Raw genomic sequence first — 16,089 nt, forward strand, 5'->3', positions numbered from 1 at the left:
ATATTGCCTGGGCAGCACAGTCTCACAGTAATGAGGTAAAGGGTTTGTTTCCTGCCATGGTCCTAACTGTGTGGAGTTTGTATATTCTCCCCGTACCTGCGTGGGTTATCTCAGAGTACTCCAGTTTCCTCCCACAATCCAAACATATACTGGTAGGTTAATTTGGCTTCTGACAAAATTAACCCTAGAGTGAATGTGTATGTACGTGTGGTAGGGAATAGAGATAGTAAACTCCAACAGCATTGATGTAAATGGCTAAAATATTCTCTGTTAAATGCTGTTATATATGTGAACCCTATATAATCATACCCTCCAACGTGACCCATTTCATTAGGTACAAAATACTCTGTTCCTGGACTTCCCTGCCAGTGGCAGTTACAGAGGTTGGCCTCCAGCACAGACCAATATTCAAAGAGGGGGGTCACATCAACTGCCAGTGAGTCCAGGACAGTGATGTGTTGGGTGGTAGTAGGTGTGGCTCCCCTTTTTGAATATTGGTCTGTGCTGGAGTCCAACCTCTGTAACTGCCACTGGCACGGAAGTCCAGGAACAGAGCATTTTGTACCTAATGGAATGGGTCATGTTGGAGGGTGTGTATAATTAAATAGGGTACTTGTTTCCTAGCACGGCGCCCCCGATTTTGATCGAAGTGCATCTTACACAATCGCATCGCATGCGATGTGATTCAATTTTTAATTGTACAAGCACCCTGATGGGTGCTTACAATGTTAAATGCACCCCCAATGTCAACGCCACCCCCACTATCAACGCCAATCCGAAGCGTGGCGAGCGGCGGCGGTACGCGTCCTATGACCTTTTTGCACTATGATAGACCAATGAAGAGATAATCAGCGCCACTATGCTCCCAATAAACCGGAATAACCCTACAACAAAGATCCTGGAGCAAGTGAATGTAGAGTATGTGAGAAATAATGCAAATAGCCAGGAATAAGCATATACAAAGTATGATTATCCCAACATCTGGGATATTCACTCTGGGATTGCTGCACCTCCCGTTTTCATCAGTGTGGAGGCAGGCCCAGCGCTCTGCAGAGCCAGCCTTAGGCATAGGCAAAATGCAGCATGCCTATACTCTGTGTGTGAGTGAGGCTGTATCTGCATATGAAATAGTGTATTCATGAAAATCACTGTAACATAGCATTCCGTATGCAGGTACAGCCACAGTCGCACACAGAATATAGCCATGCCGCATATCATTTTAATCATCGGAAGCTCCTTGTGTGTGCTGGTCATAACAATGCAAATAAGATGAATTTTCTGCAAAAAAATGCACCCAACGTTAGCAGAACTGGCCAGGAGCTGCATGGCCTATTGAGGCAAGATGTACAAGGAAACATCTGTATCCAAGCAGAGGCAGAGGTCACAGTGTAAGCGGCTGTGTGAGTGCTGTCTGCGGGTGGGTAGGTTGTGCAATAGTGTTCGGCATATGTGTAATGGGCATTATGTGTGTCATGTGTATAAGGGCATTAATAATGTGTGACATAAGTGTAAGGGGCATTATGTGTGTCATTATGTGTATGAAGGGCATTAATAAAGGTTGGCATAATGTGTAAGGGGCATTATGGTTATAAGGACATTAATAATGTGTGTCATGTGTAAGGGGCATTACTGTGTGGTATTATCAGGGGTGCCGAGAGAAAGGAGTAGGGGGTAGTAGTAGTAGTAGTACGTTTATTTATAAGGCGCCGCAAAGTGTCCGCAGCACCGTACATAGCAAACAAAAAAACAAACAAATTACAAGGTAACGTACAGGGTGTGTTGAAAGATACAGTATAAATAGGGGTATAGCTGGTAGAACTAAAATCAGCATCAGTTCAGAAGTAGGTGTCAAAATTGTCAAGGAGACTGAAGATGAAGTAGAGGAAGGGAAGAACAGGACAGGAGTACAGGTGAGGTAATGAGGTAGGGTGAGTACGTGAGGAAGGAGGGCCCTGCTCATAAGAGTTAACATACTAAAAATAGGTGGGTGGACGAACGAAATACAATAGGATAAGTAGGAACGGAGGGGAACGGAGGCAGGATAGGAGGATCAAAAGAGGTTAGGAGGAGGGATAGGCTAGTCGAAAAAAGTGGGTTTTGAGGGAGCGCTTGAAGGAGGTAAGGGAATCAGATAGCCTGATGGGTGGCAGGAGGTTGTTCCAGTGCAGGGGGGCAGCGCGAGAGAAATCTTGGACACGGGAGTGGGAGGAGGTGATTAGGTGAGAGGTCAGTCGGCGGTCAGCGATGGAGCGAAGAGGACGGGAGGGAGTGTGGATAGAGATCAGTGAAGAGAGGTAGGGAGCTGTGGAGGAGGAGAGAGCCTTGTAGGTGGTGGTGAGGAGTTTAAAGAGAACTCGGAAAGGAATGGGGTACAAATTACCCAGGCCAAAGTCTGATGGCAGGACCCAGTGGGGGCCCCGGGACCCCTCCCCCTAAGTGACAACAGCAGCTGCAGTTCTTCTCCTCTGCCCAGCACACACTGCTTTGTGATGGGTTGCAGTGTGGTCATGGAGGTGCTTAAAATACAATATTTTCTCAGGATTTTTTTCTACGGGTATAATGTGAATAATATGAGGAGTAATGTACATAAGGTAAAGTGGTACTACTGTGTGATGTAACGTGAATAAGGGACACCATCGCATGATATAATATGAATAAAGTGGCACTATTGTGTGGCATAATTTTAATTGGGGGTACTATTGTGTGGCCATGCCCCTTCCCAGCAAGAACACACCCCTGTTTGGGCTGCGCACCGAATGTGTGCACTGTTTCTATTTAAAATATTGTGGGTAGGAGCACCAAAATGATGACTGCTATGATGAGGGGTGCTGGGAAAGGGGAGCAGGGTTAGAGGCGGAACTAGTGGCGGTGCTCTGGGGCACCAGTCAAAATCTTGCCTAGGGAGTCATTTAGGCTAGGGCCGGCTCTGGCGCTCTGTAACTCCTGACCATGCCCCCAGTCCCTCTGTCTCTTGTGAATAGAACCCAACATGCCCACACATACCTGCGGATACCTATGGGTGGGACAATCCCCAAAAACAGGACTGTCACAGGACAGTTAGGAGGTATGAGAATGATTGCTGAGGTAACTTACTTAAGGGATAAAACTGACAATAGGGAAAGTCTGTTTTTTCCGGGTAGCCAAAAACAATGACTAATTGAATACCCCTTATATATGTTTCCTTAGTGTGGTGCGGGGGCTACTGTGCATGTGTGGTCCACGCTGACCGCTATGCACATTGCCAATTTCTGGTGGCGGATTCCTGGGGAACCATTTCAGAACTACTTCCGCGATGTGTAGCCAATAGGCTTCAATGGAAAACTGCTATTTAGAGATGGTGATATGCATTCGGCATATTCTTAAAGCTGACAGCATGACATCCCTCATAAAAACCTATAGGGGATGTGGGTGGGAATAAAGGGATAACATCATAACAGCGGATATCTAATAAATGGTCGCCAGTAATCTTTAGAGTGTGCATTGAGTAGAAGACTAACTGACTACATATCCCTATTGTCAATTTTATCCCTCAAGTTAAAATGCAAAGTTATCTCAGATAGTAGTTTTGACGTGACAGCACCTCCTGCCTGTTTGGTCTTGCCTCGTTGCTATAGGAAGAGGACTTACAGTATGTAAATCCAAGCAATACGGCCGTACGTTATTGTTCACTAAAACCACAGCAGTCTTGCCACACACTGCTTTTCTGTAGAAAACAAGCTCCGCTGCCTATACACTGCAGTTTGTGTGACAAAACAACACATAGTGGTCCTTACTGATGAGCCATTTGTCTCTATTAAACAATACATTTGTCACTACTACTAGTGATATGAAACAGTGCAAGCATCCTGTTTCATATCACTAGGTTTGGAAATATTTTGCAATTGTTCACAATTGTACTGTACCTTTTCTTGTGCACGAGAGAGTCTCTTCTGGACATTTTTAGCAAAGACCCCTGCTCCTCCTTGCTTGGCTTCTGCCATAGTAGTTTGGTAACAGATTTCCTAAAGTCTGCGTGGGGACTTTGCAGTTAAATAGAAGTGTCAGCTCCTCCCAAGCTTGTTTCTTCCGCTCTGACTTCTTAAACCACTTCACTTTTTACACCTCTTTCTCCAGACGTATGCATATTCGTTGTCACACACTTGAAGTTAGCCTGTGTGAGAACACCCGGTTACAGCACACTTAATCATTATGTGATGGCAATATATATAGAAATCAGTTATAATTCACCGCAAGATTATAAAGCCCTTTGTAGCATCAGTTGATCTTTGCATTATTATGTTTTCCACAACAGAGGGACGCACCATTTAAATCCAGGGCCTTTACCCCTCATCCTAAGATCCATTTTTTTCCCAAAGAAAATTGTTAATTTCAAGTGTGCCAGCGGCACGAGGGGATGGGTCCGCATCCTTCCGACCTGTTCATTATGGCTTCTGGGGACCAATTGGCTGGATTAGCTGCTTTCTTTGTTAGAGCAATGATAGGAGCCACAATTGTGGAAAATCCTCGGATGAATTTTTTATAATAATTAGCGAACCCCAAGAAGCATTGTATGGCTCTGAGAGTGGATGGCTGCGACCAGTTCAGGATTGCTTGGACTTTTCTAGGTCAATTTGTAGACCCTCTCCAGAAATTATGTACCCTTAAAAGGCAACGAAAGTTTTTCGAAGATACATTTTTCCAACTTGCAATATAAGCGGTTGCTACGGAGTCTCCGGAGAACCTCTCTTACTTGAATCTGATGTGATGTCAAATATTTGGAGAAAATCAGGATGTCATCCAGGTACACTACTACCGCATGATATAACAGGTGTTAGGAACCAGGATTGATGGCATAGTTCTGTTTTGTGTTTGTTTGGCATTTGGCTCTGTGGTGGCCTCCAGTGGTGGGTCTGTGCCATTACAGCTCTATATTATGTGAGCTTAATTTATTCACAGGCCTGCGAGGTAAGGAGCTCATTAGTACAGCTTGGGAGCTGCCTGGAGCCCTTGAGCCCTTCATAAGGCATTGACTCCTGCAATGCTCTGCCAGTGATAGCTTCTAGCTTCCAGTAACCAGCTTCCTGTTTCCTGTGCAGGTAGCTGCTATTTCCAATCCCCAGCTGGTTACCTGTCTGGGTACTGCTTTGTTTGGAGTTCACCAGCCGTTTGCTGGTAATTGTCCATTTCTCCCTGCACTTAGCCCAGTACAGCCTTCCTGGCCTTTGGCAGTTCCAGCCTGCTTTCATTCAGTTACAGCAGGGGTGGGGAACCTCAGGCCCCGGGGCCATACGCGGCCACCCATAGCCGGTCTGAGTGGCCTTTCCACCCGCCCGGCGGTTTTGCCGGGAGTAAAGTACAGGGGAATTCTCGTGAGAGGTTGGTAGTTCTCGCGATATTTCTCTTCATTAACAACAGCCTTACACAGGGGCGTAACTAGAACTTTGTGGGCCCCATAGCAAAATTTATAATGGGGCCCCCCCTAACTGAAGTCTCTACCAGTGCGCATCGCACCGTGTGTGGCCACCATTAGTGTCAACAGTAGAAATGTGTCCCTCTAATAGATATTTTCAAAATAAAGAATGCGCACATAAAGAATGCACACATAAAGAACGCACAAATCCCCTCGCGCATTATGCGACACACTGCAAATCCCATTACACGATACACCGCAAAGCCCATTACACATTATGAGACACACCGCAAAGCCCGTTACACATTATGAGACACACCATAAAGCCCGTTACACATTATTTGACGCATTGCAATGCCATTACACATTATGAGACACACCGCAAAGCCCATTACACATTATGTGACACACCGCAAAGCCCATTACACATTATGAGACACACCGCAAAGCCCATTACACATTATGAGACACACCGCAAAGCCCATTACACATTATGCGACACACCGCAATGCCATTACACATGTGACAATTACAAACTTACCAATGTTCTTTCTTCTTCTGTCCCACGCTGCTCCTCAGGCACCACGGCTGCTTTACAAGTGTGGGAGTACGAGAGGCCTGTGGGAGCATAGGGTTCCATTTAATAATGTAACAATAGCAGGAGTGGGGGGGGGGGGGGGGCAGGTGTGCGTGCTGCTACAGGGCCACCATCAGGAGTTGGATAAATGGGACTGTGTCTCAGTCCCAAAGACCCCAAGGGGGCACAGCAGGAGATTGGTGACCCAGATACAAAGCTCCTGAGCTTCAGGAGACCGGTGCCACTTCTGCCACTAGGACTGTCTGTCTCTGCTCTGACTCTGAGTCAAGTAGATCGGGGACTGAGTCTGACAGGCAAACTTGTAGAGACAGCGCAGCAGCATTTTGAATTTGCCGCTTTCCTAAAGTAAATCACAGCTCACGGACGGCAGACAATCAGGAGTGATTAGTTCACTCACTGACAGCAGCAAATGTCTCTACAAGTTTGCCTGTCAGACTCAGTCCCCGATCTGCAGAGCAGAGACAGACAGTACTAGGGGCGGAACTTGGAAGTAGCAACGGTCTCCTGAAGCTCAGGAGCTTTGTATCTGCGTTTCCTGGGGACTGGAACAATGAGGAGCCTGGAGGGGAGTGGGGGCTGTCGTAGGCGGCGGGGAGAGTAAGGTATTGGCGGCAGCTGGGGGGGGGGGGGGCGTTAGCGGCCGTGGTGAGTGGCTGTGCCTCTCTATGGACACAGCCACCATCGCACATCACTGGGATTCATCCCCCAGCTGCCCTTCACTGTCACTCAGTCCCACTGCCGTGCTGACCTAGGCAGACAAACCCTCTTCCCTCACAGTCTCCCTTCTGGACTAGCGCCCCCGCCCAGCTCCTTACTCTGCTCTGCTCTCCCCTCCGGCGAGCAGCTGAATGAACAGATGGCTGCAGCACCCTAAAAAAATAAAAAAACCTAAGCACTGTGCAGGGGAGTACTTGCTGTCTATCGGGCCCCCTCAGCCACCTGGCCTCATAGCTGCACCCCCTGCACCCACGGTAGTTCCGCCACTGGCCTTACACTGTCAGTCCTATTCAGCAGCAGCCGCCGGAGCGTGGGACGGCTGCAGCAGGACAATTTGTAAGAGACATTTTTACATATGGCCCCCAAAGGACTTTTTCCCCATACTAATGGCCATTGGCACAAAAAAGGTTCCCCTCCCCTGAGTTACAGAGTCCTGTCTGTCAGCTTCCACCCAGACGCTGTCTACCTGCCTGATCTCAGCTGTTCCTGCTCCAGTGCCTGTCTGCTGCTGGAATTCCCTTGGTGGTCACCTCTTGGCTGGCAGTCCATTCCTGGTGCAGTAAGTTCCCCTTTCTGGGGACCTGGTTCTTTGTTTCTAGCAAGGTGCCTGGGCATTTTTTCCTTTGTTGCCATTCCCCTAATTCAGTGTTTAGGGGGTAATCTCCAGCAGTTGCTGTGCCCTCAGTTTTCCCCGACTGGATGTTTCCAGTGGGAGTTTATTCTGTGTTTAGTGTCCTGGCGTGTCGTTCGTCATGTGCTTTTTTGGTGTGGTGTATTTTCTATTGTGTATGCAACGTGGTCGCGGTTGGTGGGCGGCTAGGTTGCTGGCGCTATTAGCCGCGTTAGCTAGTAACGGCAAGTTGCCTTTTTTCTTTAATTACAGTTAGTATTCTTCAGTTAGTTTTTCCTTTTGGCTGTACCCTGAGGGGATCCCCGGTTCCTTGTCTGTACTTAATACCTGGCTGCACCGGAGCTAGGGCGGGCCTAACTCACCCTTTCAAACGTGGCGGCTACAGGCGAAGCCTAGTTCCTCAAATATACAAAGTAGACACACCTCCATCACCCCTCTCATCTCCCCGAATATTTGAATATCAATTACCAACAGAAGAGACATCGGTACTTGTGTAGTTTCACGGCGCCAGCATGGCGCCGTGCTACTTCCGGTTTGTACGCCCGGCAAACTATCTAAATAAAGTAACTTAACTCCATGCCAACGTGGATAGTTCATACCCCCACTATCCATGTTGGCACGGAGTTGATTTTACATAGCGTGGCGAGCCCGCAGCGTGGGCGAGCGAAGCTGGCGCCGTGAAACTACACAAGTACCGAGATATCAGTACTGGGACCCTAATAAATTGGAAAATCGCCTGGTGTGTACACCACCTATTTGGAGGCATTACCACAATACTGGGAACACCTGTACTACCATACAACAAAATCAAAGACGACTTTGATCGGCATTGGTGAGATTTTGGCTGCATTAGAGACAATAGACTCCTAAATAATAACTGCTAATTACTGTGGTGACCTTAACCAATGTGCCAGGCAAATGTCAGTGTGTATTAAGATGTTATATTTTATATAAGCCATTTTTATGTGCTATTAATAAATTGTATACCTTACTATAAAGTGACAACTGTGCTCTCTTTTGCCCTGTAATTATTTGAAGCCTAGTTCCTGCAGGAGCCGGTCACCCTACTCAGAGGGTCAACAGAGGTAGCGTAGGATCCCGCCGTGGCTGTCCTGAACAGCAGTCCCGGCTGCGGGTGCACACCCGAAACCATAACAACAGGTCTTGGAGATCTCGTTAACGAAATTTTGAAAAACTGCAGGAGCATTACTGAGGCCAAATGGCATAACCAAACATTCGTAATGACCATCTCTCGTATTAAAGGCCATCTTCTATTCATCTCCCTTCCTAATGTGGATGAGATTGTAGGCCTCTCGTAAATCCAGATTAGAAAAAACAGTTGCCCCTTTAATACGATCGAAGAGCTCGGGAATTAAGGGTAAAGGGTACTTGTTCTTTACTGTAATCTCATTCAGTCCTCAATAATCAATGCAAGGCTGTAGAGACCCATCTTTCTTCTTTCCGAAAAAGAACCCCGCCCCAGCTGGGGACGAGGAAGGTCGGATAAACCCCTTCTTTAGGTTTTCAGAAATGTACTCACTCATGGCCTGGGTCTCCGGTACTGACAGCGGGTAAATTTGTCCGTGTGGAGGCATTTTCCCTGGGATTAATTCAATGGGACAATCCCATTCCTGATGAGGAGGGAGGACATCCGCCGCCTGTTGTTGAAGACATCCATAAAAGAAGAATAAGGAATCTTTACTCCAGAACTAGCCGATGGTAAAATCATCACGGTCAGAAAATATGTGAATTGGTGAATTACGCACAGATCCATGTGCTTTGTCAAAACCGCGGCCATCTTTGACCATTTTCCACCGATGCAGTTTTGACTTTTTACAGAAGGAAAACTGTACTGGCAGAAAAACCATCCGTAAACGGACACAATTGAATAGGGAAAGTGCTTCTTTCTGGCTAGCCGAAAAAAACTGACTAATTGAATTGAATACCCCTTATGTCTGTGTCCTTTGGCCCTTATTCTAGTTCACTTGCAGAGGCAAATTCCTTCTCAAATAGGCAGAACCATGTTCACTGTAGGTGGGAGAGCTGTAACTTGTGCAGAGAGAGTAAGATTTGGGTGAGTTATTTTGCAGGGAAAATACTGGCTGCTTTATTTTTACACCGCAAAATAGATCTCACTTTGAAGTAAAACCCCACCCAAATGTACCTCTGCACAAGTACATTTGCCCCACCTGCAGTGCAGATGGTTTTGTCCATTTGAGAAGGAATTTGCCTCTGCGAGTGAACCAGTGTGGTGCCGAGGCTACTGTGCATGTGTGGTCCCGGCTGACTGCTATGCACATCACCAATTTCTGTTGTTTTCAGTGGAAAACTAGAGATGGTGATAGCTATGCATTTGGGATATTCTTAAAGCTGACAGCATGGCATCCCTCATAAAAAAACCTATAGGGGATGTGTGTGGGAATAGAGGGATCACAGCCGGTATGTAATAAATGTATTCTATTTAGTAGACGACTGGAACATGCACATAAAGCAGATAAGGAACTTGCTTACAGGAACTTAAGAGAATAACTGCATTCTGCGATTCGGGAGATTAGAAGTGAAGTGAAGGGTGCATTATTCCAAAAGTAGAAAGCACCTTACTAAAATAATGTATTGATTTAAATACTGAGTGACAGCGCTAATTGTGTATTTCCCCTTTGTCTCTTGGTGTAATTTAACCTAATCGATTTGCATAAAGCTTTACAGTTCCTTGTTTTTATTTTTGTCCATGCAATGCACATTGGGGGTTATTCAGACCTGATCAGTTGTCTGCTAGTTTGCAGAGACCTACGGTCAGATAGCTGCCGCCCCACCAGAAGGAAACCCCACCCTGTGCAAGGCTCCGAATGGCATGCATAAAAATTGATGGTCGGTGATTAGCTGCAAATCCATTCACAACTCACTCACCATCAAATGATTTTTCCAGTGTGCACAGTCTGTGAGTACTTTAGGACCTACTCGGCCGGTGCGATAGAAACAGGCTGATCTGGGCTTGAGCTGATGTACAGATGGTCCTGGGCTCCCTCTTGCGTTGCCATCGCCATCCCCTGCAAAGAAGAGCCCGGCTCCATCTGTAGCACACCTTCCCTAAAAAAAAAGCCTGGGCATCAGGGCCGCCACTAGTAATGTTGGGACTGACCTTCAGCCCGGGCCCCCCAGCGGCACTGACCCCCCCGCGCGCCGGCACCCCGCCTCCCCCCCCAATTACTATTACTTACCAGCGGTGGTGGCGGTGCAGCATCTTCTCCCTCCGGGATTCAGAGCACTCCCTGCACAGTGCAGCCTGCGGAGAGCGCCGAGCCCCTCTGTATCATAGGCTCGGCGCTCTGTGTATTGTGCACGCCTGGCCGCCGGGTGGGGGGATTTGTGCGGGTGCGGGGTTGGGGGGGGGGGGTGGTTACCATGCCACTGTGGGCAGCTGCCTGGCCCCTCCAGAGACCATGGCCCGGGACAGCTGTACCCCTGGCACCCCCCTGTCGGCGGCCCCTGCTGGGCATACCTGTGTTTTTCCTGACACTCCGCAGTTTGTCATTCTTAAAGGAAAAACTACTGTACATGTCTGTTGTTGCTTTATATTTTAAGAAATAAAAAATAGCGATAAATCAGGAGACTAACTACTATTTTCTTACTTTAGTGTAAAAATACTTTTGAAATTTGTTGAACATTGATTGATATCTCCTTCTCTATTTCAATGCATCAGTGCAATCTTGCCGATATTTAATTTCTCCTGCATTATCAAGCCCCGCTTTCACTAAAGATAATGCTGCGATTCACGGGTTCGTAGAGGGGGTGAGCTAACAATTATGCGATTTGAATCATATTAGCCCAGCCCCCTCCATGTACACCTGCAGATAGGGACAGCTAGCAACTTTGTCATGGTCTCCTATGGAAGAAGTGTGACCAAGTTACAGTATGCCACAAAGTTATTGAACCTTATTCTCATTGTGCTCTATAAACATTACACCACACTATGCAGATGTGTGTGTGTGTGTGTGTGTGTGTGAGGGGGGAATTAAGTACAAAAACGTACCTTTCATTATGTGCATAATTGTTCTTTATTCGGTGTACCTCACCATTACAACTTAAATTTTATGAGCATAATTGTTGTTCTTTATTCGCAGCAAACTCTGCCATTCTGAAACTTGTAGTGTTCTTCCCCATCTGTTGCTGTCGGGGGGGGGGGGGGGTAATAGGGGAGGGGAGAGATTACAGCCTGGTCGGACATTGGCGAGTACTGCAAGCTCTGCAATGAAATAGTTTGATGCAAAGAGCTTGTCTGCCGTTCCAGGGTCCTAACCACACTTGCCTACCCTCCGGCCAACCAGAAACGTGGGCAAGCCTTACAGGGCTTCTCTCAGAGAGGAGAAAGTAAAAGTAGCCAAGTATGGTCTGGACTGTTCTGACTTTTACCCAACACCAGAACACAGGACAGTGAATAAATTGGTACACATCAGGGTTGCCTACCCTCCCAGAATGGCCGGGAGGGTCCTGAAGTCCTGGCCATCTTCCGTGTCCCCCCTTTAATCGGCATCTTTCTAGGGCCGCCCACCACTGTGCAATGCCTGAAACACCGCCATTGCACATGGGGGGCGTGATGATGCGATCACACTGGCCATGCCCCCAAAACATCCTGATCATCCGTAGCTCAGCCCTGTCCCACCCCTCTCTCATTCCCCCCCCCCCCCCCCCGAGTCAAGGAACTGGCTGCCCTCTCCTGGAGAGAGCAGCCCAGAAAATAGGCAACCCTTGTACACATTTCATCACACAGATACCATATACATTAGGCAGCTAGGAGCCAGCAAACAGCCAATCTTGGCAAAACCATGTTACACTGCAGCAGGAGGGGCAGATTTAAAATATGCCGACATTTAGAATTGAGGGGAAATGTCCATACTCAAACCTAATTTGTAGTGTAAAAGTAAAACTGTCTAGTATTTGTTAGTTACATGCAAACGCGGCTGAAATTTATCCTGCATGCAAAAACAATAAATGTGTTTGCACCCCTTGCTTTGCAACTTGGTTTGTCTCACACAAAGTTACTCCTTTCCTGCTTTACTCCCATATAGAAATCAGGAGCTAGTGTCAGTATTTATAATTCATTTTGGCCACCACATCAGTAATAACAAGTCCACATCTCCCCACCGTGGCACCACATCAATAATAACAAGTCCACATCTCCCCACCGTGGCACTACATCAGTAATAACAAGTCCACATCTCCCCACCGTGGCACCACATCAGTAATAACAAGTCCACATCTCCCCACCATGGCACCACATCAGTAATAACAAGTCCACATCTCCCCACCGTGGCACCACATCAGTAATAACAAGTCCACATCTCCCCACCGTGGCACCACATCAGTAATAACAAGTCCACATCTCCCCACCGTGGCATCACATCAATAATAACAAGTCCACATGTAACAGGACCCCAATATTGGTGTGATGTCGTACCTGTAATCCCTGGAGAACTGGCTGGATCAGGACCACTTATGCTTCCTTCTTGTAGGAGCCTGTGGCAGGAGACTGAATACCCCCAGGAGGACCCCACAGATGATAAGACTACACCAACTAGCAATGACAATGATTTAATATTTTAGGAACTGGTCACTGCTGCAAGTCAATTATGGTTAACATTAGATAAGTGCATTAAACATTTACATTACATTCTGGTATAGAATAGTCTCACAAACTGAAGTCACAAATTATGCAATCAAAAGGCACCTCAATTATGATTATTAGAGAATAGCTTGAATTAATTATACTGGCAAACACTCCATAAAGAAATCACAGTAAAATAATAAAAACTAGGCATATATGCATGTAACCAATGAGCTAGTATGGTGTCCGTACTATCCTCCAGGCAGTGTTGTAACTATTGTATTTCATTTGCTCTAAATATAAACTGTTCCAAGTGTTAACGTCCTCCAAGGAGAATGATGAGTTGAATTTAAACTGTGCACAGTTATTTGTAATCCAATAAAAGGAACTATATGCAGGTTGTGTCCAGGTATACTCGGGACAGCGAATAGAGGGCGCTGTGAAATATGAGCAGTCAGTGTATACTAGAATCAGATAGATGGCGCTGTGTAGCACAAGCAATATATCAGAGTCACAAATAGAGGGCGCTGTGTAGCATGAGCAACATATCAGAGTCGCCAATAGAGGGTGCGTTCGCAGTACCGCAGATGGTGGTTGCACCAGTGGTACACTGCTGGAGACACCACTGGCGCACACCTATTAATCAGTGGCATGCCTGAGAAATTGCTGTGCATACCAACAAAGTGGTTATTGCACTGCTGGAGACACCACTGGCGCACACCTATTAATCAGTGGCATGCCTGAGAAATTGCTGTGCATACCAACAAAGTGGTTATTGCACTGCTGGAGACACCACTGGCGCACACCTATTAATCAGTGACATGCCTGAGAAATTGCTGTGCATACCAACAAAGTGGTTATTGCACTGCTGGAGACACCACTGGCGCACACCTATTAATCAGTGGCATGCCTGAGATATTGCTGTGCATACCAACAAAGTGGTTAAAGTAACACATGACATCACACACTGCTGCTAAATGGATTTTTACGGTATTTATAAATGAAACCTTACAAAGAGACAATGCTCCTGTTGACGTTCCCACCTCTCTCTATTTTTCCCTTCGCAACTGCCCGGACTTTGGGGTCTGTGTCATGTGCAGAGACGATGACGGACATGGGGCATGCTGGAAGGAATCCGTGTCAGATGCCTCACACAGTAGCGCTGCAGAGAGGAGCCATAGGCTTGTATGGGGTTACCCAATGCCGCAAAGCCCCACCAGGAGAGGCTTTAGTAATTGAAAAAATTTAAAAACTTAGAAAACAGGGGTTGTATTGCATTTTTTCTTCAATACAATCTGCCCTGTGTCTTTCTCTTCCTCTCCTATGCCTTAACTGTCTCTCTTCATTCTTCTTTCCAAATCTCTCTGTTTACTTGTGTTCCCCCATCTATCCAGCGCCCCGTGGAGGGGTTGCCCGCCGCTCAGCTGGGCCCGGGGGAGGGGGGGAGTGAAGCGGCAAGTCCATGGGAAAGTAAAGCGGCTGCCGCCACCACAGAGTCCGGGGATGGGGGGGGGGGGGGGTGGTTGATGCGGCTGCTGGGGGGGAGTGGGAGAGAAGTGGCGAGTTTGGGTGTGAGGGGATGGTGGGGGGAGCTTGATGCAGCCTGCAGAGTCCAGGGTGGAGGCGGGTGATTCGGCTGCGGACGCCGAGTCCTGGGGGGGGGGGGGCTAATTTGGTGCGGGACGCGCTTACCCGGATCCAAGTGGAGGAGAGCTGCTCCAAAATGTCGCAATCCAGTGGCCGGTGCCCCAGGCAAATGGCTAAAGCTGTCTAGTGGTGGCGCCGGCCCTGCATCTATCTCTATCACTTCTTGACTCCTCTCTTTCGCCCTCTCACCACCACTATGTCCCTCTCTTTTCCCTGCTGACTTTCTTCTGTTTCAGCCTAATATATTAGTGCAATGCTGTTATTGATCTCGGGGCAAAGATGTGCAGCTCTATCAATGCCAGCCTGATCTGTGTGCGGCTGTACATATGCACAGGGCACATTGTTGCGCACACATATTCCGCAGCGCTGTACATAGAATATTTAGAATGTTCACATCAGTGTAGCTTACAATCTATATTGCCTACCACATGTACATAACACATAGACATTTTAGGGTTAATTTAGAGTACCCGGAGGAAACCCACACAAAAGACAGAGAGACAGCAGTAAGAGATGGTGCTGACCGCGCCATTTGCTGTGGACTACAGATCCCTCTGTGAGCAGCGCCTGTTATCATAGGCTCACACCATCCGGAGGCGGCTTTCCTGCAGACTGTGGGTGATTGCAGTGTGCTGCCATACAACCCCAGACACCAGCTGACAGGAATATAATACTCAGACCTGGGTCCCAGCACCAACAGTGTGGTAAATATAACAAACGTATACATAGTTACATAGGGCCTTATTTTGTTTCATTCTTTCTGACAAAATCCTTCTTAGATGGGCAAAACCATGTGCACTGCAGGTGGGGCAGGTGTTACTTGTGCAGAGAGAATTAGATTTGGGTGGGGTTTTACTTCAAAGTGAGACCTTTATTGCAGTGTAAAAATAAAGCAGCCAGTATTTTCCCTGCACAGAAACGAAATTACTCACCCAAATCTAATTCTCTCTGCACATGTTACATCTGCCCCCCCTGCAGTGCACATGGTTTTGTCCATCTAAGAAGGATTTTGTCAGAAAGAATGAACCAAAATAAGGCCCATAGTTACATAGTAGGTAAGGCTGAAAAAAGACTTGCGTCCATCTAGTTCAACCTGGTATAGATATCCATTGCTGATTTGGTAGGTTCTGGTATTTTACAGACAAATTATATTTCTTACAGATGGCGCCGGCCTTATTATTGCCGCCTATGGCGATGTTTCCGACACACGCCATGGCGCATACATGTAGCGAATCGCCGTGGCGCTTCACGACGAGTGCAATATCACAGACCAACCACCAGATGTCACTTTTAAAAACCTCATTTGCGCATGCGTAAGATTTGTGCTTCAGCGCGTGCATGATGCGCAGGAATTACATGAACTTTATTATACGATGAGCACCTCTCTAATGCCGCTGGCACGAGCGTGATCCAGTCTCTTCAGCCGAGAGTGCATCATGCTGATGCGGACAGAGAGTGTCGTACATGTACGTCATGGCCGGGAGGTACTTCCCGACACATGACGT

The 16,089-nt window shown here is 47.2% G+C and overlaps 1 protein-coding gene across 1 annotated transcript in view; it reads right to left on the bottom strand.

The window, feature by feature from the left end:
* BIN2 (bridging integrator 2) overlaps positions 1 to 4,021 on the bottom strand; it is a 41,333-nt gene extending 37,312 nt beyond the window's left edge. Inside the window, exon 1 of the mRNA XM_083169454.1 lies at positions 3,903 to 4,021. Coding sequence (XP_083025580.1) covers positions 3,903 to 3,980 — 78 coding nt within the window. The 5' untranslated portion in view covers positions 3,981 to 4,021. The remainder of the gene's footprint in view (positions 1 to 3,902) is intronic.
* Positions 4,022 to 16,089: the final 12,068 nt, after the last annotated feature.

This window comes from Crinia signifera, chromosome 2 (assembly GCF_055691185.1).
Source record: "Crinia signifera chromosome 2, ASM5569118v1, whole genome shotgun sequence".
Classification (NCBI taxonomy): domain Eukaryota; kingdom Metazoa; phylum Chordata; class Amphibia; order Anura; family Myobatrachidae; genus Crinia; species Crinia signifera.